At 47.4% G+C, this 20,481-nt stretch overlaps 2 protein-coding genes across 4 annotated transcripts in view; one reads left to right on the plus strand and one right to left on the minus strand.

Moving 5' to 3' along the window:
• The window catches only part of LIMK2 (LIM domain kinase 2), a 30,479-nt gene extending 21,356 nt beyond the window's left edge, over nucleotides 1-9,123 (plus strand). For 2 of the 3 annotated variants that reach the window (XM_042865802.1, XM_042865803.1), the window contains 8 exons: nucleotides 1,021-1,107; nucleotides 1,862-1,993; nucleotides 2,280-2,336; nucleotides 2,513-2,578; nucleotides 2,960-3,134; nucleotides 4,517-4,572; nucleotides 6,377-6,534; nucleotides 7,095-9,123. In XM_042865802.1, the coding sequence (XP_042721736.1) occupies nucleotides 1,021-1,107; nucleotides 1,862-1,993; nucleotides 2,280-2,336; nucleotides 2,513-2,578; nucleotides 2,960-3,134; nucleotides 4,517-4,572; nucleotides 6,377-6,534; nucleotides 7,095-7,251 (888 nt within the window). In that variant the 3' untranslated portion in view covers nucleotides 7,252-9,123. Of the gene's footprint in view, nucleotides 1-1,020; nucleotides 1,108-1,861; nucleotides 1,994-2,279; nucleotides 2,337-2,512; nucleotides 2,579-2,959; nucleotides 3,135-4,391; nucleotides 4,573-6,376; nucleotides 6,535-7,094 lie in introns of those variants that run through there. The other variant, XR_006177855.1, reaches the window with a different exon arrangement.
• Nucleotides 9,124-9,884: 761 nt separating this feature from the next.
• On the minus strand, nucleotides 9,885-16,359 carry PIK3IP1 (phosphoinositide-3-kinase interacting protein 1). Its single transcript, XM_042865882.1, has 6 exons — nucleotides 16,278-16,359; nucleotides 16,042-16,158; nucleotides 15,842-15,958; nucleotides 13,749-13,934; nucleotides 13,536-13,614; nucleotides 9,885-11,489 (listed from the first exon to the last, which is right to left on the minus strand). The coding sequence occupies exons 1-6, from the start codon at nucleotides 16,357-16,359 to the stop codon at nucleotides 11,282-11,284; spliced, it is 789 nt and encodes a 262-aa protein (XP_042721816.1). The 3' UTR covers nucleotides 9,885-11,281.
• Nucleotides 16,360-20,481: the final 4,122 nt, after the last annotated feature.

Here is a 20,481-nt window from a genome sequence, read left to right on the forward strand (position 1 = left end):
ATCTTTGGATTGAATTTTAGTTGCAGCAAGTACCATGTCTGGTCAGAACAGTCACTTTCTGTTCCTAGAGAGAATGTGGTTATTTAGTTACCTAGAAATTTCAAAGAGATTTAGCTATCCAAGCAAAGCGACTCCAAAGGGAGACTCCAAGAAAACTCACTTATTAGAATTTGGCACATTTCTATTCACTCCTGTATCTGTACAAGCAAGGCAGAACTGATCAAAAGAAACCTCTAGAAAACAGCAGAATGCCATAAACCATCTGGATACAGGCAGCTCTTAGAATTGGAAATGCTTTCAGTGCCAAGAGCTAGGAAGTGCACTGCCCAGTGTTCATGGTGTGTTTTTTCTGGGTGTGTGCCATATTGGGATATTTCTTGTAGGTAGCAAAACACTGCTCCTAAGGAGCATGGTAAAACAACTGCCTCCTGCCTTAAGTGAACATGCTGTGCAGCCTAGTTCTTGCACATGATTAAGTTTGATATGCTCATCAGAAACCAGTCAGCTTCAGGCCTCCATTAATACCAAAGCATACCAAAGTGTAGTGTAGCTTTGCGTTGTTTGGTTTCATTTCTTATGCAAGTGAACGTTAATTTCTTTGCTGATACAGAACGCAGCTGATAGAACCTGTGTATAAACTGCGAGCATCATGCTGGGCAGGTGCTTTCTGTGAAGCAGCTTGAGACATGCACAAGTACAGATCTGATGCCTTCAGAGGTTTTGACAGCTCAGCCATAAGCTTCGTAAAAAGGAGACTTTAGCTCTGGTTCTTGGGATGCTGCTGGTCTCTTGCTATGACCCTCTATCAGCTTTAGGGAGTTTCTCTTTCACTTACAGAATCTTTGAATTCCAAAAGCAGAAATTTTATGTTGTTTTCTTCAGATCCCTGGGCTCTGAGTTTTTTCTTTAATGCCTTCTCTGGATAGAGGGGGAGGATGTTACTTTTCAGAAGAGTCGCAAGAGCACTGGAGCTATTTATTCTTGAACTTGGCCTGTAGTTGTGGTTTCTGTTTCCATCAGGTGACTCACAAAGCAACAGGAAAGGTGATGGTGATGAAGGAGCTGATTCGCTGTGATGAGGAAACGCAGAAGACTTTTTTGACAGAGGTAGGAGCAAATTTCCAGAAGTTTCTGAGCCGTGAGTGCAGTGACAGTCCTCCATCTTCCCCGCTGAGAGCATTATCGTGCCAGCAGACTGGCAGGAATCAAAGTGCTAAGGAGGGAGATGTTGCACCAGAGAGAGCCTGACACCAGCTGAATGTTTGCTGCAGCAAAGTGTGACTTGCTTACACTGTGCAGTAGCCATGACTTCAGCTCTCAGTTCATTAATTTTTCAGTGATACAAAACAGACTGAGTCTGATGCAAGCAGCTGTGCAAATACATAAAGGACTTTTCCCTTGAGCCTTTTGCACAAATACAAGTGATGCAGGCCAATATCCATAAGATGTTTAAGACTGCTGCTGTATTTAAACTATTTTCTTGGCGGCTGCCTACCATGTTTTTCAGTCTCATTTAGCTTAAAGGCAGGCAGCTCCCTAAAGAGCTGACGCCACTATTCTGATCCTGACATGCAGTACAGAACGGATAGCTGCTCTGCAGAACTTCTGTCTCTGAGAAGTTTGCTGAACCCAAGGGTGCTTTCCTTAAAGACTAAGATCAGGTTAATTGCATGATGTGGAAATGAAGAGGCAAAAGGTAATTGAATGCTTTATGATTAGGGGTTGAGTGCACTCTGGTGCCTGGGGGTAACCTCCAGGATAGGAATGCTGTCCTCCGTTGGACAGGAGCAGTATAAATGTACAGAGAGGATTTACCAGGAGTTGCTTCATTCATGCTTTGAGATGTGTCTCTGTTTCCCAGGTGAAAGTGATGCGCAGCCTGGATCACCCCAATGTGCTGAAGTTCATTGGTGTACTTTACAAGGACAAGAAGCTCAATCTCCTCACTGAGTACATCGAGGGTGGCACCCTGAAGGACTTCCTCCGCAATGCGGTGAGCACATGCCGAGGGGAAGCCTGGTAGGCCTCTACTTATTGTGGCATGAGGTTGACAACACACTGTGGGTGTGCCAGCCTTATGATGTTTGTTGATAGTATTTTCCTGTGGAACTGTGTGGAAAAGCTTTTTCTTAGCTGTGGGTAGACTGGAGCAGGAAGTGCCTTTTTGCTGGAGTTGTATCACTGTTTTCTGACTTCTGTAAGAGTCCCTGTAGAGGAGGAGGAGTTGTCACCAGATGGTTGGTAAGACAGTCCCTGACTGGTGAGGACTTGTCTTTCAGGACCCGTTTCCCTGGCAGCAGAAGGTCAGCTTTGCCAAAGGAATTGCCTCTGGAATGGTGAGTCAAACTGTTCCTGCATCACTGGGCAAAGCTCCTGGGTCAGGGTTAGCAGCTTCAGTAGGATGATGATTGAGGGGTTGTGGATCCTGCCAGGCTGCTAGCACATGGTTGTTGATGTTTGTGAAGGGATATATTTGCTTGGAAACCCTTAACAGAGTTTTCTTCTGTTCTAGGCTTACCTGCACTCCATGTGCATCATTCACAGAGACCTGAATTCACATAACTGCTTAATCAAGTTGGTGAGCTACGCATCTCTTCCCCACGTCGTCTTCCTTCCCTGATTCTCTCCACATGATGTTGAGTTCACAGCCCTCACCAGTCAGAGTGGGACTAATTTCAGAGAGGGTTTGGTGCCCTAAACAAGGGAATTTCATCTTCACATAAGATTTTCCAGACTGATCTTGCTTTCACTGTTTCTTCACTGATCTCTTACCCCCTTTCCTAATAGCGTCTCCTATTAACAGTCAGTCTTATAAGAGTCGGTTCATCTCAACTATTAAGTACTGACACAGCTGCTTCTGTTCTTTTCGCTGCTGCTGACAGTGAACAGGAATTGCAGTTTCTCTGCTCCTGAAAGGAGCTGGGGGAAGTCAGCAGTTTGTTCTAAATCCTCTGTGCAGGATAAGACAGTGGTGGTGGCTGACTTTGGACTGTCTCGGCTGATTGTGGAGGAAAGAAAAAAGCCCACTCTGGAGAAGCCATCTGCCAAGAAACGAACCCTGCGGAAGAGCGACAGGAAGAAGCGCTACACAGTGGTTGGCAACCCGTACTGGATGGCCCCAGAGATGCTAAATGGTGAGACAGTCATACCAGGCTGCGGGTGAGGAGCCAGCCTGTGTCACGGATAGGGATGATAGGATTACAGAGAGCTCCCAACCTTAGTAACGATCAAACCTATGAGAGCCTTTGTTTTCAGACCTGTTAACACACGAGTGTATTTATACATGCAGGTACCCTATCTGCTCTTCTTTTGCTGTACCTGTCCTGATAAGCCCTCATACTAGCTGAGGGAATGTTTCTGGCAGACACTGGGATTCTTCAGGAGAGTGGCAAAACTAAACTTGTTACGGTACAGTACCTGAAAGAAGACAGAACCTCAGAACAATTTCTGTTACAGTTTCACACTTTGTAACTGTCCCTTGAGACGTGGAGTCATGAAACTCCAGGAGGCTTATGTGTGTGGGTGTGTAGATCCAGGGAGAAGCCATCTGCAGACAGGTTTGCTGAACTCTTGGGCTTGGGGTGAGGATAGGAGTTGTCCAAGTGCAGGGAAATCTGTTTTTTGGCTTATAGCCCTCAGTTTTGTACAGAATGAACTGTGTTCATTAGGAGAAAAACTGTCCCTGCAGGAGTTGAAGTAAGGGTGAAATATAATGGATTCAATTTCCTCCTAATAAGCAGGTCTGTCGGACTGGGCTGAGCATTTGGGGTGGCTATGTTATCAGCATTGCCCAACCTAGCTCACCAGAGAAAAGAGGATTTGGCTCTTCTCCCCATGCTCAACAGTTCTTCACGTTGCTTTCTTGTGTACTCTCCTGTTTTTCTTTAAAGGCCTGCAGGCTGCTGCTTGAAGGCTGTGTCAGACCTGGCATTTGTCAGGAGAATAGCAAGAATGCAGTCTGACGTCACCTCTAGAAAAAAAGCTGTTTACTGGATATTGGCTTGGGAGGGGTGTGTCTGTAAGCAGAGAATGGCCTGCTGGAGCCAGTCTGTGTTCCCAGATTCAGAGCACTGCTAGTGTGTAATTTATTACCTCTGCAGTCGCTGCAGTGGGGACTGGCTGCTGGTGAAGCTGGATGCTGACTTAATGCTATGTAGAGAGGCACTAGAACACCAGTCAATGGAAATGGGCACTTTCCATAGCTATCTGTAGCATTTCCTTACATCTCTGGTATGTGAAGTTTCCCTGTGTTGTCCTTTTCTTTCCCAGTACAAGACAGAAGCAGAGTTAAAATATGTGATAGTGGTGTATACAAAGATGCAGTTGATACACGTATCTTGGGGCAACTGACCCTGCTCAGATTTAAGCCTTGCTTTGTATCCCATTTGTAGGGCCCTCAAGGGAATAGGATTAGTTAAGCTTTGGAGGCCAAGCCTGAGAGAGATGCTGGCAGTTCCTGGAATAGCTGGGTGAGGAGTTGTCTGTCACAAAGCTGAATGCCATATGTTTCCTGCAGGACAGAGCTATGATGAGACAGTGGACATCTTTTCATTTGGGATAGTTCTTTGTGAGGTAAGTCCAGGACATAACATGGCATCTTTAGTGGACTTTCCTTACCCTGTTGCCATCTCCTTTCATGCATTTTATCAAGCCCTGTCATTGAGTGTATAGCCTTTTTTGATAGCACAGTGAATTAAGCTGGGAGTGCAGGCTTATTCCACATCCATCCTCTTATCAGGTACTGATCAGTCCTAGTATCCATTTTCTTAGAAGAGATGTTCCCCAGAACTATGATTTTTATTTTTACTTTTGTTGCCAGAATAAAAGAGTGCTCAGCTGCATATCCTCAGTAAATTCAGGACTTCCAGTGTAGAAGGCACTTGATTTCAAAGGAGAAACTGAAACCTCTTTGCAGCTTTGTTAATGAATCATACACCTTAAGGTCTGCTGGCTTAGCATATCTCTGAGCCATCGCACAATCTTATGCCATAATGGGCTTTCCTGCCTGCAGAGCAGAGAGCACCACTTAAGCTGCAAGGTAATTAAGTTACAGAAGTATGTAAGACTGTGAAAATACAGATGAAGGGTGAGGTGTTAGATATACAGGTAATGCAACAGTTACAAGAACACTAGGAGAGACCCAGCACAGTTTCGTCTTCAGTGTTTGGATATAAAGAGAACAAAGAAGGTATCTGTGCATAAATCTTTGTGGCTTCACCAGGAGCTGTGTTTGCATGGAGCCCTCCTCTTGGACAATGTTGTGGTTTTGAGTGATAGATTTAGGAACGTAAAAAATCTGTATGTGGGATTAAAACCGTTGTTTCATCTAGGAAAAAAAATGGGGTGGTAGGATATGAACATTTCAATTGTTACCAAAATAAAAATGCTAAAAAAGAAAAAAAAAGTTAAGCACTCAAAAAGCAGATAAGGAAGTAACACTGCCAAAATACATAATAGGCATTTCGCTGTCCCGCTACAGGATGTGGTTGTAGTTGCAGGTTGTAGTGCTGAGGTTATTGGCATGGAAGAGCCTGAGAGTTATAAATAACACCCTTTCTGTGATACCTGATGAAGCTTTAAACCTAATATTCTCCCCATGTGAAAATCTGTATTGACACTGACCTTTTTTTTGTGCCCAGATCACCCTAACTCTCTGCTGTGGGGAGGTTCCCTCTTAGTACACTTTAAGTCCCCTATAGGCACTGGAGGTGGAGCACACCTCAGTGAGACAGTGGGGTTTGTGGTGAGCACAAAACTCTGAGTGGTGGGGCAGGACTTATCGCTGTTCCACTCATATGTCTCTCCTGTAACTTTCTGGGTATTGCTTATAGTTGTTCTTTCCACTCCCTACCCTTGGCTGTGGGGTGCTCAATTTGCTACTAACTGAGCAACTTGAAATCTGTGGTGCTGTTGCCTTCGCAGCACCATTTTAAGTCAAGCTCCATGAATACGAAGCTTTGCTGGAGGTGTTGTATGATTGCATGGAAGAGGAGGGATGGGATGGTGATGTAGGTTGTATTCATTGCCTGCATTTCAGGGGGGGCTGCGTCATCCTGACCAGCACACAGCAGGGGGACACTGTTGAGTTCTCTGGGAGATGTACATTATCCTGCATCTTCCAGCAGAAGAACCTCGGAGATAAAGAGTGTCTGGGCAATTCCTCTGCAACAGTGGCCATATTGCTGAGTCTGATATGCGCAGTGCCTGCTTATTCCTGCAAATACTGCCATAGGAGAGGAGGAATGGTGTTTCTGTTCTCTCCTTTTCACCCTAAAACTTTGAATGAAGGAGCCCCCTCCCTAATGATGGGAATTCCCTGCTTGGTAACATCTGGGGACTCTTACTGTACTTCAACACTCCTCTCATTTTTCCCTAGATCATAGGCCAGGTTTATGCTGACCCAGACTGTCTTCCACGCACACTGGATTTTGGCCTTAATGTTAAGCTGTTCTGGGAAAAATTTGTTCCTGCTGACTGTCCTCCAGCCTTTTTCCCTCTGGCTGCCATTTGCTGTAGACTGGAACCAGAGAGCAGGTAGGTTTGGGGCTGGGAGAACTCTTAGGTGAGCTTGGAGGATGTGTGCATCTACCCTTGGTGGAAGGATTGTTTTGCACATAGAGCAGGAAAGGACTGGATTCCAGCGTTCTGTGGGAATGCTCCAAGGCTTCCATGTGAGGAAAGCCTGACAACAGCTTGGAAAGAGAGGCTGCTGCGTATGGTAAAGGTCTCTTAAGCAACATCTAAGACAGGGTAGAGGAGGACTGATTGCTCAGGATTTCTCTCATGAAAAAAGTAGGGGCAGACCTAGGCAGCAGGTATGAAATAGAAATACTTATTCTATTTCACTTTAGCTGTGAAGTTCACAGCTTCAGATCAGGGTTCCAGAAGAGCTGGACCTTCCTGGTCATCAGTTGTAAAAACTAATAGCCCAAACAGATGTGATCTTGTCTGTCTCTGAAATGGAATGGGGGAAATCATGTTCCTGTTCACACCTCTGTGCAGGGATGGTAGCCTGGATGGACAGCTGGCCCAGCCATTTCACATGCTGTTCTGCTTCATGTTCCCCACTCACACTTCCTCATTGTTGTCCCTAGGCCCCCTTTTTCCAAGCTTGAAGATTCCTTCGAAGCTCTCTCCCTCTACTTGGGAGAACTTGCCATCCCCCTCCCATCTGAGCTGGAGGAGCTGGACCACAACGTGAGTGTGCAGTACGGACTGAACCGTGACAAGTTACCTGAAAACACAACCTAGTCAGCTCGTTCTGCTGCCTGCATCACTTCTGCTGGAGTTGAGCAACAGGGAGGGAGATGCACTTCAGCCACTTCAGGGCATTAACAGGGCACCATGCTGTGCATTCGCTGCATTGCCTCTCTCTCCCCACCCAGTGCCCTCCTCTCAGACATCCTGATTCACTGTGGATTTCTGGCATGTTTCAGAAGCAAAAAGGACTGTTTCCTGCCAACTGCACCTATGAAAGCTGCTCAACACTATTTTTCTGGCTTGAGAAATGCTTCTCTGGCCTTTTCAGGCTTCTTTACTGTGGTGCCTTAGAACTTGGCTGCAAGCTGTGAAGCCACTCTGGCCCATCAGCCAGGGAGGTAACTGCTATAGGAAACTCTCCTGGGCAAGGACCACCACTTCTGGAACTGCTTCTCCCACTGACTGCCCTGCTCAGAAAGTTGGGAAAATTGGACATCTGGCAAAAGACCCAAACAGGACTCTGTGTGTGTGTGTGTGCGTGTATATGTTTGTGCCTGTGTTTTCCAGAACAGCCCACTGACATTTGTCATTGAGGATGGGAGTGTAAACAAGCCTAGGAACTGGGCAGCTCTCACGGGGAAGCATGTATGCGTTTTTGTTTTGGGGTTTTTTTTGTGGGTTTTTTCTTCCTCTGCCTTTGAATACCTCTGAAAGCCCACCTAGAAACACTAAGACTGAGCTCTACCTGCCCCACTGGATGGGCAGCCAGAAAATGAGCTTGTTAAGCATTTTCAGACTCTGACCCTGTACAGTAAGTCTGCCTGCCCAAGGACCTTACCCCAGGTGAGAGCATTTGAACCTGAATGTGTAGAACTGCACTAGACAATGGCTGTGAGCATCCTTGGAAAGGCAAAGCTGCTGGAACTTCTCAGCCTGTGGAAATGAGGTGACAGGATGGCAGAAGGTGCTCTTCGGAAAGGTAAAGGCCTGAAGTGGCTCACACTTTGTGCATAGATGATGAGAAAGTGAGACGTGGCCACGGCTACTTAAAGGATGAACTTGTAAGTAAACAGAAGAGTGATGGAGACTGCCCCATCTCACTAGGAGTAGCAGCTGGAAAACTAATCATTCAGTTGCCATTACCTTATCCTTCCCTGCAAGTTGCTCCCTTTGAAGGTTCTTGCAACTGCTGCTGCTGCAGCACCTAGGCTGATTGTCCGAGCAGAAACTTTCCTTGGGGTCATTCCCTGCTTTGGGGAGAAAAAAAAGAGCTTGGAGTCATTGAGAGGTGAAGTATTTCTTCCTTCAGATGGAGAAGGAAGAAAGCTACTGCTTCAGTGGTGGCCTAATGTGGTTGTCAGAACCAAACGAAAGGTTTGCTCAGAAGTTCTACAAACCTCTTGGTGTAACTTGATTTTTTTTAGTGTGTTTCTTTCTCCCTGCACCTCCCCAACCCTTCAGTACTGAACTGTGGGATGTGAGTGTGAAGTCTTTTCTGTTAGCTTCATTTCACCCCACCCCCCTCATGCTTACCCATGAGTTCAAAATATTCTGTACAATTACATGGGACCAGTCAGCACCTGACACAAGGTGTGTGTTGGGGTTGTTTGTAGTCCATGTAGTGGTGTTTTAGAAACACGCAGGGCTCCTTGCACTTTGAGTCAGTGGAAGAGCCTCTCTAAACTGAGTCCAGTGGATTCAGGATTGTTAATAGGATTTGTCCTTTCCTCGCCCTCCCCCAAGGCTGGATTTGAGGGGACCTCGAAGGGAAGAGTCCTAGGTAATGTGTGGGTGAGATTTATGAACTGTGATTTGCACAGCTCCACATTCTAACTAAATTAAAAAAAAAAAAAACAGTACATGTATGCTGTGGAAACAAGATCGTGTTGTCTGTGTAAAAATGTAATAAAGCAGGAAACTGCATCTTGAGTTTCTCTTGTCTCAGAAAGGCAAAAACAAAACGACACCGATCAGATATTGAAAGAACTCCTTGAGCCAGGGGTTCTGCCACACACAGGACTACTGAGATGCTGTGCAAGTGCTCAATGATAACATTCACCTGGAGTGATGCAAAGGGAAGATGCTGTCTAGCTGTTCTGTATAAGACTTGACAAGAGCCAGCAGAACATGGAGTGTCTCCACTTTCCTGAATCAGGGGTAAAAATACAGCCCATTCTTAGAAACATCATATTCTGAAATACACAGTTCAAGAGGCATTTGTTTATGCCAGCTATGAAGTGCCAGCTTATGAAGAAGAAATGCCAGCTATGTCAGTGCCTCCTGTAACTTGCTATGCTGTCTCCTTGCTTTCCAATGCAAGGCCCCGAGGGACAGAGCTGCTGCTGAGCAGCCTCAAAACAGAACTGACCTGCGTCACTGCAGGAAGGGGCTGTAAGGGACAGCAATCTTCCCATGAGCCAGCCTACTCTGTCAGTCCAGTTCACACACCCACAGCTGCTTTTTAGGAACACTGCCCAGTCATGGGCTAGCTGCTGGCAGCACCGAGACATGTCCCGTGTCCCTTGTCTGTGCTGGGCAGTAGAGGCACTGCTTGTAGGGATTTACCTTTGGGCCTGACAAACTGTAATAGCATCATCCCCTCTCCTCAGTTGGAAGTCTGCAACAAACAAAAGGATGCTGCTCTGGCAGGCAAGAATATAGAGATGAGCCACAGTCCACACAGGTTTACAGAGCATTTTTCATTGAAGCTTTAATACAAGGTAGCACAATCTGCACCTTCTCATAATGAGGTATTTAAAACATTTTACAAAGAAATGGTATTCAAAGGCATTTAAAAATAAAACATTTCCCTTTTTTGAATCAAACATTAACACTAAAACCCCTGCTGCCAAGTGCTATTCCCTGTTAGGCCCTCAGCTATAAAGCAGATGGCTAGAAAACTTACTTGAATGGCTTGATTCCCCTGAGGTGGGGATAGATGTTTCCCTGAACTGGCCTTGCCTCGGTGCCATCTGGGAGACACTGCAGCAGCTGTCCTTTCCAAAGTCCCTGGAATGCTGATAAAAGTTGTTATAAAAATCTCTCTAATAGGGCCAGGTTTGGTAAGTGAGCAGTCTTGCAGCACAAGCTGAGCGTGTGCGAAGAGGGCTGGGCCAGAAGCCATGCTGTGAATTTGGGATCTTACAAGAGCAGCAACTTTGTCCTGCCTCAGAGCAAGGGCAGCTGCACTGGGATCCACAGCTGGCTTGACCATTCCCTCCAGAGCTGGCACTGTAGAAAGTTATCTGTCCTCAGTGCTCAACCTGCTGTAGGTGATCGAAGGGCAGGGTTTTTTTCTACACTCCAGAACAATCTGCTGCTAGCCTTCTGGTCTGCTGATCTGTGTAAGTGAGCAGGAGGCAGATCACCTGGACACCTACAACTGTGGCTGTGCATGTAGCACCACAGGGGAATGGAGATGCGCCCTCAGCCCTGGAAGACCTGGATTCGTCAAGACCTTTAGAAGAGCTTTTCCAAATTTACACTGGGGCTAAACATACCATTATTGGTCAAAGCCATCCTTCAAATACATTCTTTCTTGGGGGGGAAAAAAAAACACCACCTGTTCTAGTAGCAGGATTCTGGATAGGATTCTCCAGCTCTCAGCCATTAAAGCAAAAAAGACAGGAACTATAATCAGTGTAATTATCTAGGTCTGCCATGAAGCTCCCCTCAGTCCCTGCAGTACTGCTCCCTCCTGGGCTTCCAGGCTGAAACATAAGTAACAGTGCACACCGTTAAATAGGAAAGGAACAGAAAAACAGGAAGCCAAGACCACACTCAGGGCTATTGATTCTGTGGCCAGGTGTGAACCTGGCCTGTCTTCCCCTCCAGCTCCTTGGCACTCCATGGAGATAGGTGGGAGGAAGCAGCAAGATCCACCACACCAGTCCCCAGCTGGTCATGCACTGAATGTTGCCCTCAAACAGTGATGAATAGCCCATTGCTCTGTCCCTCTGCATCACCTTCATCTGGCTTTCATCAAAAAGAAAACAAAATAGAAATGAACACACGCAACCCCCACGCTCACAGTGGGAAGCTGGAAGCTTCACTCAGCCTGGACGTCTCCTGCCCCAGCTGCTCAGGCACCAGGAGTACCTGCCTGCCCCATGAGCGGGCCACTGCCATCATGTGTGTCCTCCACAGGTGTCTGGTTAGTGTGAACCACAATCGTGTTCTCATCTACAAGCTCACAGGCAGGATTGGTGAACGCTGAGAGTGGCAGTGTGATGCGCTGCATTTCACGCTCATAAACTTTCTGCTCGTGTTTTTCCTTCAGGTCTTTTCCCCTAGATAAGAAAAAATAAATACATACACACATGGTTTGAGTGCCACTGCTTGAAGACAGAGTCAGTAAAGGTGATATGGCAGAAAAGAAAACGCAAGACTCAGTTCTTTGTTTCATGAAAGGATGTTCCAGCCACGTACAAAGTGCCCAGAAACATACCCTACCACTGGCAGAGGACCATGAGAACCTTTACAAATATGCAGCTAAGTGAAGTCTGTCCCTTCCCCATATTGTCTTATTTACTGACAGTACTTCATCTAAATGATGACTGGAAAGCCAAACTTCTACTAACCACGGAGCTGACAAATGTTTCTTAATACCTTACAGTCCCACAGCGTGGTCTGGTGCTGGACCAAGGGAGCAGTGAGGCAGCAGAGCCCACTGCTGCACAAAAGAGCTAGCTTCACCTGACAGAAACAACTACTGAAGCTGGTGATAGATTCTGCTTTTGTTGCAACAAACAAACTCATGTAGCAAGTGATGCCATTACTGAATTTATTCAAGCCTGTTTCAGAGCTGGCTGTGCCTGCTGCGGCTGCAGCTAACAGCTTAATACCACAAGTGGCTTCTCAAGCCTACTTAACTTTTCAGCCTGTTGCTAAGCGAGGCAACACCTCTGTAATTTGTACTGAGGAAGATCCGCGTGGCTTTACAAATGGATGGCATTAATAGCATGTTGTCTCCAGAAAAGCTATGTATACCAAAAGCTATAGAACACAGAGGTTTCTCACCACACCCACCCAAACCTGCTAGCTTGCACATACAATTTTGAGAGCAAGGCATCCAGGAAGAGCGGAAAAGCAATCCTGTGCCTGCAGCCCTGCAGTGCATATTCTGGATCTGGAAAAGCAAAGCTGCGTTAGGACAAAGTTCAGTATTGCTCCTTCCTGCCAAAGAAAGGAGTGAAGTGGGGCAGGCACCACTCAACACCTCCCGAGGCTTGTGATCCCCAACAGGCAGAGCTGCTGGGGTTTCCAGTCGGCACATAAGTGTTTTGGCAGCTTTTCAAAGCTGCCTACAAGTGTGCAGCAGCGGCTGCCAATCCTGCCAGCACACGAGACAGCATTCTCTGAAGTGACAACTCAAATCAGATTCTTCAACAAGCAGCGCTCTGTGTTTTGCCCCTTATGTAACACTCCTCCCTCTGTTTTTTTTTCTTCTGTCGGCATTTATTATAAACACTTACATAAGGACGTGTCCTAGCTTGGGAAAGGGCTCCTTCTGCTTGGCTGTGTCAGGCTGCTGTCAAACAGCCAAAACAGAACAAACCTTCCCAGAGGAGACAGCCCGGGCTTTCACTTGCTGCAGCTATACTGGTACTTGCTAATCCTGCCCTGCCTGTTACAACTAACCTGCTTCCTATTACCACAAACCCTTCTGATGCTCAGATGCTGCTGAGCTACAGAAAGGTTTCTGTGCAGTGCAGTGAAGTGGCCAAACAAGTCATAACTTACACATCAATCAAAACTGACCATAAAGAAGACAGGAGCTTTAGAAAATGGAACTTTTCCAAACAGTGCTACCCGATATGCAGCTTCACAGAATACGACACGTGTGGCAAAGGACTCACCAGTTATTTTTCTCCTAAAGTTACCTAAACTAGGGAAAGCAGGCGAAGAGGTGCCTGCTGAAAGGACTGCTCTTCTGACTGCAAAGTAAACTTCCTGTGAGGGCACCTGGACTCTGCTCTCTACAGCTACCACCTAGAAGTCAGCTCCTCTAGAAGCACCTGAGAAAGCCACATCAAATCACACACATCCACATCTCAAACCAAACAAACAAAAAGAGGGCTGTTTGAAACTTTAAATGTGACAGGATACCATACAGATGTATGAAATAGAGAAGAGTGGGATTAATTCTTAAATTATTCTTTTCTTGTTGTGACAAGATAAGCTCTTGTACAGTTTGTGATGTTTGAAGACTTACGCATCTATTTGTCTTTTCATTAGCATCTGGTTGGGTTTGCAGACATTCAGATATTCCTGATTTGTATAATCAGGATTTTATGCCTAAAACAGCTTTAGGACAAAGGAGAGTAGCCACTGACCTCTTATAGATGTATCCCACGACAATGCCGGCCCCGATGGCAATGATTATCACCATCATGATCAGCCCCAGCACATACCCTGTGAAGAGGGAAAGGAAAGAGGCAGCATTGGAAGCATTAGATCCAGTTACAGCAGCACTTTCTGAGCCTCGAAACAAGTCCATCCTGACAGAACTACAGGAATGGATCCAGCTCACAACCCTGTGTTTTTACCTAGCGTCCCTAAGTCCTTCTTTTCTCTGGAGTTCATCTGCACTCTCTGACTTATCCCAATGACGGGCTGCACAGCGGCTGCCTCACTCCGGGAGGGCAAGGTATCAGCTGGTTCAAACACCTGGTTGACCTCCTGAGAAATATTAACTTTTGCTGTAGGGACTGGGGCTGTGGTAGCAGTAGCATCTGTTGGGAGGAAAAAAGAGACGTACAAAATACGGAGCATTGATGAGTACTTCCAAATAACATACACCATGTGAGTGGGACAGATCTAGACTGCTATCACCAAACCGTCTTCAAAACCCACTGACAAACACTTATTCCCATGAATAACAAGTTACTATTCACAGTAACTTAAGCAGTTACTGCCAGAAATCCTACCAAGAGAAATGCACTCTCCCTGTTTTCCTCTGACACGAATCCTGTAAGTGTAAGGCATCACCTCAGATGAGGCAGAAGACTGAACAGAATGAAACCCAGGTTCAGAGCCATAGTCCAGGGGATGCACAATGACTTCATTTAGTCTACAGATCGATATACAGGCTGCAGCTTCAATCATGCTGAACAGACATGAAAAAAGATGATGAGAATCTCCATCTGAAATCTCCCAGGAGTCTATTTATCTCTCTTCTGCCTCAATCTTCCTGACACAGGAAGGTTTGATGGAAGGAGACTCCAGATGGTGTGAAACAACCTAGGACATTTTTACCCAGCCCTCTTTGCAGCCCCGCAGCAAACTCCTTTAGCATGATGGACAGGCTAAGTCAGAGCAATGCTTCGGGCAGCAGAGGCATTGATTTATCTAAGTACAGCATGGCCTTCCTCAGCCAGAGCCCACAGAAAGATGCGTGAGGATGGATGCTCACAGCAGACTCTTTCTCAGCACTGCAGATTTTTATCAACCACATTAATGAGATTTTCAAGAAATCTCTTTCTTTCACATCACAGTAAAAGCTATTGTAGTAGAATGTATATATCTGTTGCCTCTCTTGAATAACAACAAAAAAACCCCTGCTTTTTGGAAATGCCATGCACAGTTTGCATGCACACCTGAAAACTCCCTCCATCTCTCAGCAGGTCCTACATCTCACCCCACAGCTGTCATTAACCCCATCTGGATTTGCTATCTGCAGCCATTTTGAGTCCTCAGTGGAATGTGAAATGGAAGTACAGATGAGGAATTAGAAACAGGAAATCAGGGTGCCTGCACTGCACAGTTATGTTACTTAAGGTCAGGCCAGAGAAGCTGAACTAAGGAGAGCAGCAGGACAACTACAATAAAACGGTGCCTGCTCTGAGACAAGAATGACCAAACCCTCTACACATACAGATGGTGTACTGGACGGAAGGTCAGTTAACTCCCCAGATCCCAAAGCTGCAAGACTGTTCTTGGCAGCAGAACATTTGTTTTGCTTTACCTTTAGGGAAAAGCAGGCAACAGACAAGCAGAGCGAAGGAAAGCAGAGGGAGTACGTGTGAGGGAAAGCTGTTTACATGCAAGGCCAGTGATCCCGAGGGACAGTGCAGTGTGTACATCTGGAAAGGCTCAGAGATCTGCAAATAGTCCAAAAAACAAGTGCCTGCTTTGGTCTCAGCCAATCCTGACATCTCCTCTCCCAGAAGCCGGCTCTGAGCTACAGCTCTCCTCCTGGCAGGCTCCCTCACAGCCTGACATGTCTTTCTGACACCCTGCCTGATGTTTTGTTTTTTACTGTCCTCTCTTCACATCTTGTTTTTATCGAGTTTTTCCAACCCTACCTGTATCCAAACTCACCCTGGCACTCCTTTAGCATCATTCCGACAGCAGTAACGTGTCCTACATTAAGGTCCTACCCACTTTCCTGCGGTTTCTAGATGTGCAGACCACTGCCTTTTATAACACGGCTCAACAGCCCTATACAGACCAGCAAAACGGGTGGAGACCTTTTCTGCTGCCAAGACTAAACCTCCAAGCACAGGCTGGAGGGGAGCCCCGGGTAAGGGGCAGTGGAGATCGCACGGGGACCCCTTCCCGGTGACCAGCCCCCAGTCCGCGCAGGGAAGGACAAAGCCGGGAAGGGCGGCAGCGGGTTCCCGGTTGGGGCCGCTCCTACCTGGGCAGGGAGGGATCTCGCAGGTTCTGCGCTCGGGAATCCCGGCGGCGCCTCGGACGTAGCACCAGGGCGCGGCGTCGCCATTCGGGTTCCGGCAGCTGTCGTGATCCTCGGCGACTGCGGGAGGGCACGAGGCGGTCAGCGCGGAGCTCCCCGCGTTCTGAGCTCCGCCGCCCCGGCCCCCCGTCGCCCGCACCCACCTGCCGGGAGCGCGGCGCCGATCTCGCTTCGCACCGCCAGCCAGTTGAGGCACGGGGCGCCGCCGGAGGCCACCCGCCGGTTCCCGCGGTAGGACGCGCCGTCGCCGCGGAGGCACTCTGCAGAAACACGAGGCCGGGCCATGCGGGGAGGTCCCCCTCGCCGAAGGTTCCCCTCCCTGGGCCGGCCTTTGTCCCCCGCGACAAAGCCGGGCCCCCTCGGGCGGGCCGACACTCACCCTCGGCGCCGCGGGCGGCCGCCAGCAGCAGCGAGACCAGCAGCACCGCGCCCGCCGCTCGCAGCGGGCCCCCGCGCAGCATCCTCGGCGCGGAGGGCGAGGAGCCGCCGGCTCGGCCCCGCCGCTCGGTTGCGCCGCGCTCAGCGCCGCGCCGAGACCTGCCCCGGCGCTCCCCTCCCCGGTAAACAACCGCCGGGCTGCGCTCCCCCCTCCCCGCCTCGCGGCCGCCGCCGGGTCCTAACGCTAACGCTGCCGCCGCCGCCGCCCGCCCCCGGGCGGGTCCCGGCCCCGCGGGGAGCCCCGGGAGGGGAAGGGGTCGAGAGCCGCGGGGCAGCGCCGGGGCGGCCGGAGGGCGCCTGCGGGGAAACGGCTCCGAACCCCGCGCCCCAAAACGTGAAAAACGGCGGGGCCGGGAGAGGGGGCTGCCAGCGCGGAGCCGTGTCTGCACCCCGGGTCGGGGCCGGGATGTTGTTCATCTTCCAGCCTCCCCTCCAGAGCTTAGAACTGAATTCTCCTCCCCCGATTCCGCGTTTAGGTTCCCTCTGCTTTAGAGACTGCGCCCGGGGGCGCGCGCGATAGCATTGCTTTTTGGTGACTCCACACGCTCGAACGGCTGTGTCTGTTATAGAAAAACAAGGTAAACAGCCTCGAATGCTTTAAATGAAGGGTACTGCAGCGTTTCAGCCACAGCAAAAAAGCCTTTCTACAGACATCTGAAACGGGCACGTAGGTTACAACGGGTACTTTTTCACCAAACAGGCAGTGTTTAGATTCTGCAGTGCCGGTGGCTGTATGTCACCAACAAGGCTTCCACGTGACAGAGGGAAAAACAACATCTGAACGCCTGGACCTGTCGGCGCGGGGCTCTCAGAGGGGGCCGGGGCCAAGCGGTGGGTCTGCAGCCAAGGCACAGGCTGGCAGCACCAGGTGCTGCTATTTGTGGCTTTTCCACCGAGTTCCTCCTGACCTTGGCCAATCTGCCCACTTTCAGTTCTGTGCTCTTTCCCCTTTTTTTTCCCTTCTAAATGAGCGATAGTCACACTTTCCTCCCCTGAAATAGACACAGAAGGTCTTTTCTATTAAAGTGCTTTGAAATCACATGCAATCAGTGCCGGGAAGCTGCGTGCTGTACTGTGTTTGATGAATCGCTGTCAGCAGCAGTCCTTCCCTTCCCAGATGTTTCCATCCTGGCAGTGCTCTCTGTCAGGCTGCTACAGGTGTCACAAGCAGGCACAGAGCACCGATCCAAGCCAGCTTTTACCCTTTTCCTACCAGATCATGCACACGTTTGTGCTTTACAGCCAGGCTGCCCACAGTGCAGCCACAAAAACAACAGATGTACCAGCATGGCAGAGAGGTAATGATGGAAACAGAGCATTCAGCGAAACTATCACTGTGCATGAAACTGTAACCTTAGCGCTTATGTGATTCATACTTAACAATACGATTTAACAGGACAGTACTTCTAGTTTTATAATGAATTTAAACAAACAAAACCTGCAGCCAGACTTGCTAGGTTGGAAAAATCCTTTGTGTGTCAGCACTGACCAACATCACAGCTATGATGTCTGCGTTGTGCTATTCAGCTCATTGTGTGCACACTCAGTTATTGCATTCCTGATGCTCTCCAGTTTTGCCCACTGTGAAGGCACTGCTGAATGGAGCAAGCAAGAATTCTACATGAGGGCTACTGAATCAGACCTTCTGTTAGTAATAGCTCTTGCTAAGAGATTTTATGGGACAAATTCCATTCAGTCAGAAGCTGCAGGGCCACACATGCATCCAAAGGCACAGTCTGCCCAGAATTGTTTGCAGTGGGCTGCCAACCTGATTTCTTTTAGTTCATTTTGTGAGACTAATTTGGCTTCTGTGCCATGTTGCACGGAAAGCGCCTCCCCCTGTACATCCCGATCCAGGAACTGCAGGCTGGGCAGTAATCTCTGTGGAAACAAACCTCAGACCTCTCTCTGCTGTTATGTAACAAGATAAATCTGCAGTTCTTATTACACCCAGCCAAGCTGCAGCAAACAGTCGGAGTTTCTAGTCCACAGAAGAACAATAGGGAATCTGGGAGAAATGCAAAACCCATCACATTAACGGCAAAGATCAAAGTCTTTTCCACAGCTGACTTCTAAGCTTTTTTTCTCTTTTATCTCCAGCTTTCGGCAGGATGAGGAAAGATTTATGCCTGGCAGTTTCACACGGTTAAGTTTAATGGGATGCCAGTAGCAGCTGTCAAAGGCAGAGTCAATTGTTCTTCCCCAGCTTTGGGAATGGGCTTGCTCTTCTTGCCACACTCTGAAGAGATTAAACCTGACATGACTTCCTAGGACTTGATTTCCAAGGACCTGCCCAAACTATCACTAAGCAAATAGCTCTGTAGCTATACCCTCACACTGCACACGTGTACAAGTCAGTACGTACATACACATACATGCACCACGGGGCACACACACATCCACAAACACCTCACAGAAGAAAATATATGCTATTTCTAGGAACAGGGAAGGTCAGGCACCCTCCCTAAACTCCGTGTGAACCATTTCCAACCCTGAGCTGGTACCTTCTCTGCTGTTTGCCTGATGCAGCTTTCGGAATGAACAATGTCAGCTTTCTCTGTCCTGCCTCTCAACTGGGCTCTTTTTTTTTTTATTTTATATTTTCCACCTGTGGAAAAAATTGAAAATGCATGGAAGACTTTCTTTGAGAAGAAAAATGCAAAGAAAATAACATGTAGCACAGCATGCTACACAGGGAGGCAAAAGTTCATAAAGTTTCCCATTGAAGTACTAATATGCTTTATCACTTTATCTTACTAAATAAGGGGAATAAGCAAAATCACCTTTATAATCTATTATTTTCTAGACAAATGGATTTCTTAAAAGAGAACATTGACCACTGCCTTTCTTTTAACAAGGCACATGGCACATTCCTATCAATACCTATTGCTTCCTTTTGGAATAATTATTTATATATATGTTTTCCTCAAAACTGTTTTCTTTTCTTTTTTTTTTTCTTTTGTAAAGCCTTCTTCATTCTAATTCATCACTTCTCCCATTTTTCTGCTTACTTCGTTAACTGTGATCGTTAAAACAGTAAACTTAGGCCTCCTCTACCATGAAAAGAGTATTAGAGCAAATTGTGTTTCAAGCTTAAAATTGTAACTATCAAATGCCACCAAATACTATTAAATACTTATATTTCCAACAAAAGTGCTGTGTTTTTTTTAACTCTTCTGTTGCTTCTGGATCATAAAAAGAGCTCTGGGCCTCACCTGTGAAAAGCCTTCTGTAAGCAATGACGTAGGGGTCAGAAACAGATACGTTTTATTCCTAGCCTAGAAACAATCTGTGTAGAAAAAAAAAACACTGGGGTTGGAACAAATGGATTGGATGTTGAGTTTATGAAATCATCAGCTGAGTATAACTAAAAATCAAGACAGAAACAGACACTACAAAGGAGTCAGTGTGGAGCAATAGAAATATCTGATTGCACTGTTGCATCCCCCTGCTGACACGTTCAAGGAGAGGCTTCCCCTCCCCCTTCCATTTGTCAGCATGAGCTATTGCTAAGTAAATGCCAGCCACAGCCTCCAAGGACTAACAAGGAAGTCTGCAGAAGCAAAACAACCATATGTGATATTTGAACTGGTTCAGACTGGTTCAGGGTTTGCTCTACTTACTCAAAGTGCCTTCTCAGATGAGCTTTCTGTGTGGGCTGTAATAAAAGGAAAGAGGCCTCAGGAGGGCAATCTGGGACCTATTGTTTACTGGGGGAGCAGAGCAGCTAGCTTCTCTTGTGCTGAGATTAGCAGTAAATACTCCCAGTAATCACTGACTTCAGAAATTTCACACACTGAGTCCTCTCTAGTAGCAACACCCCTTTGTCTTTCTTGTGACAAACTGCACAGGGCCCTGTCACAATTCCCTCAGTGGTTCTGTCAGACCCAGCTGCACACAGATGTGTGTTCACAGTGGTCCATTGGGAATGCTGTAAAGGTCTTAGCTTGGATTCATGGTTCTTAGGTCTCTCCCCTAGCACATTCTGAAATCACTGTATGGATCACAGATAGCATTTTCCCAATGAATGTATCTCAGCAAAATACCTTAAAACTGGACAGATACTGCTAGGGGTATAGAGCTGCTGAAGAGGCTTCAGATCCCACTTACACTATTGTTCCGTTTCCTACAAATGCAGGCTGCTG

This window comes from Lagopus leucura, unplaced genomic scaffold (assembly GCF_019238085.1).
Source record: "Lagopus leucura isolate 7727_CA_CO unplaced genomic scaffold, USGS_WTPT01 Super-Scaffold_806, whole genome shotgun sequence".
Lineage (NCBI taxonomy): Eukaryota > Metazoa > Chordata > Aves > Galliformes > Phasianidae > Lagopus > Lagopus leucura.

Excerpts from the sequence above, each read along its gene's own strand:
- PIK3IP1 (XM_042865882.1), bottom strand. The coding sequence starts at position 16,359 with ATGCTGCGCGGGGGCCCGCTGCGAGCGGCGGGCGCGGTGCTGCTGGTC. Across the intron at positions 13,935-15,841 it reads CGAGATCCCTCCCTGCCCAG|ATGCTACTGCTACCACAGCC; the intron begins GTAGGAGCGGCC and ends TCCTCCCAACAG. Across the intron at positions 13,615-13,748 it reads GAAGGACTTAGGGACGCTAG|GGTATGTGCTGGGGCTGATC; the intron begins GTAAAAACACAG and ends CCCTCTTCACAG.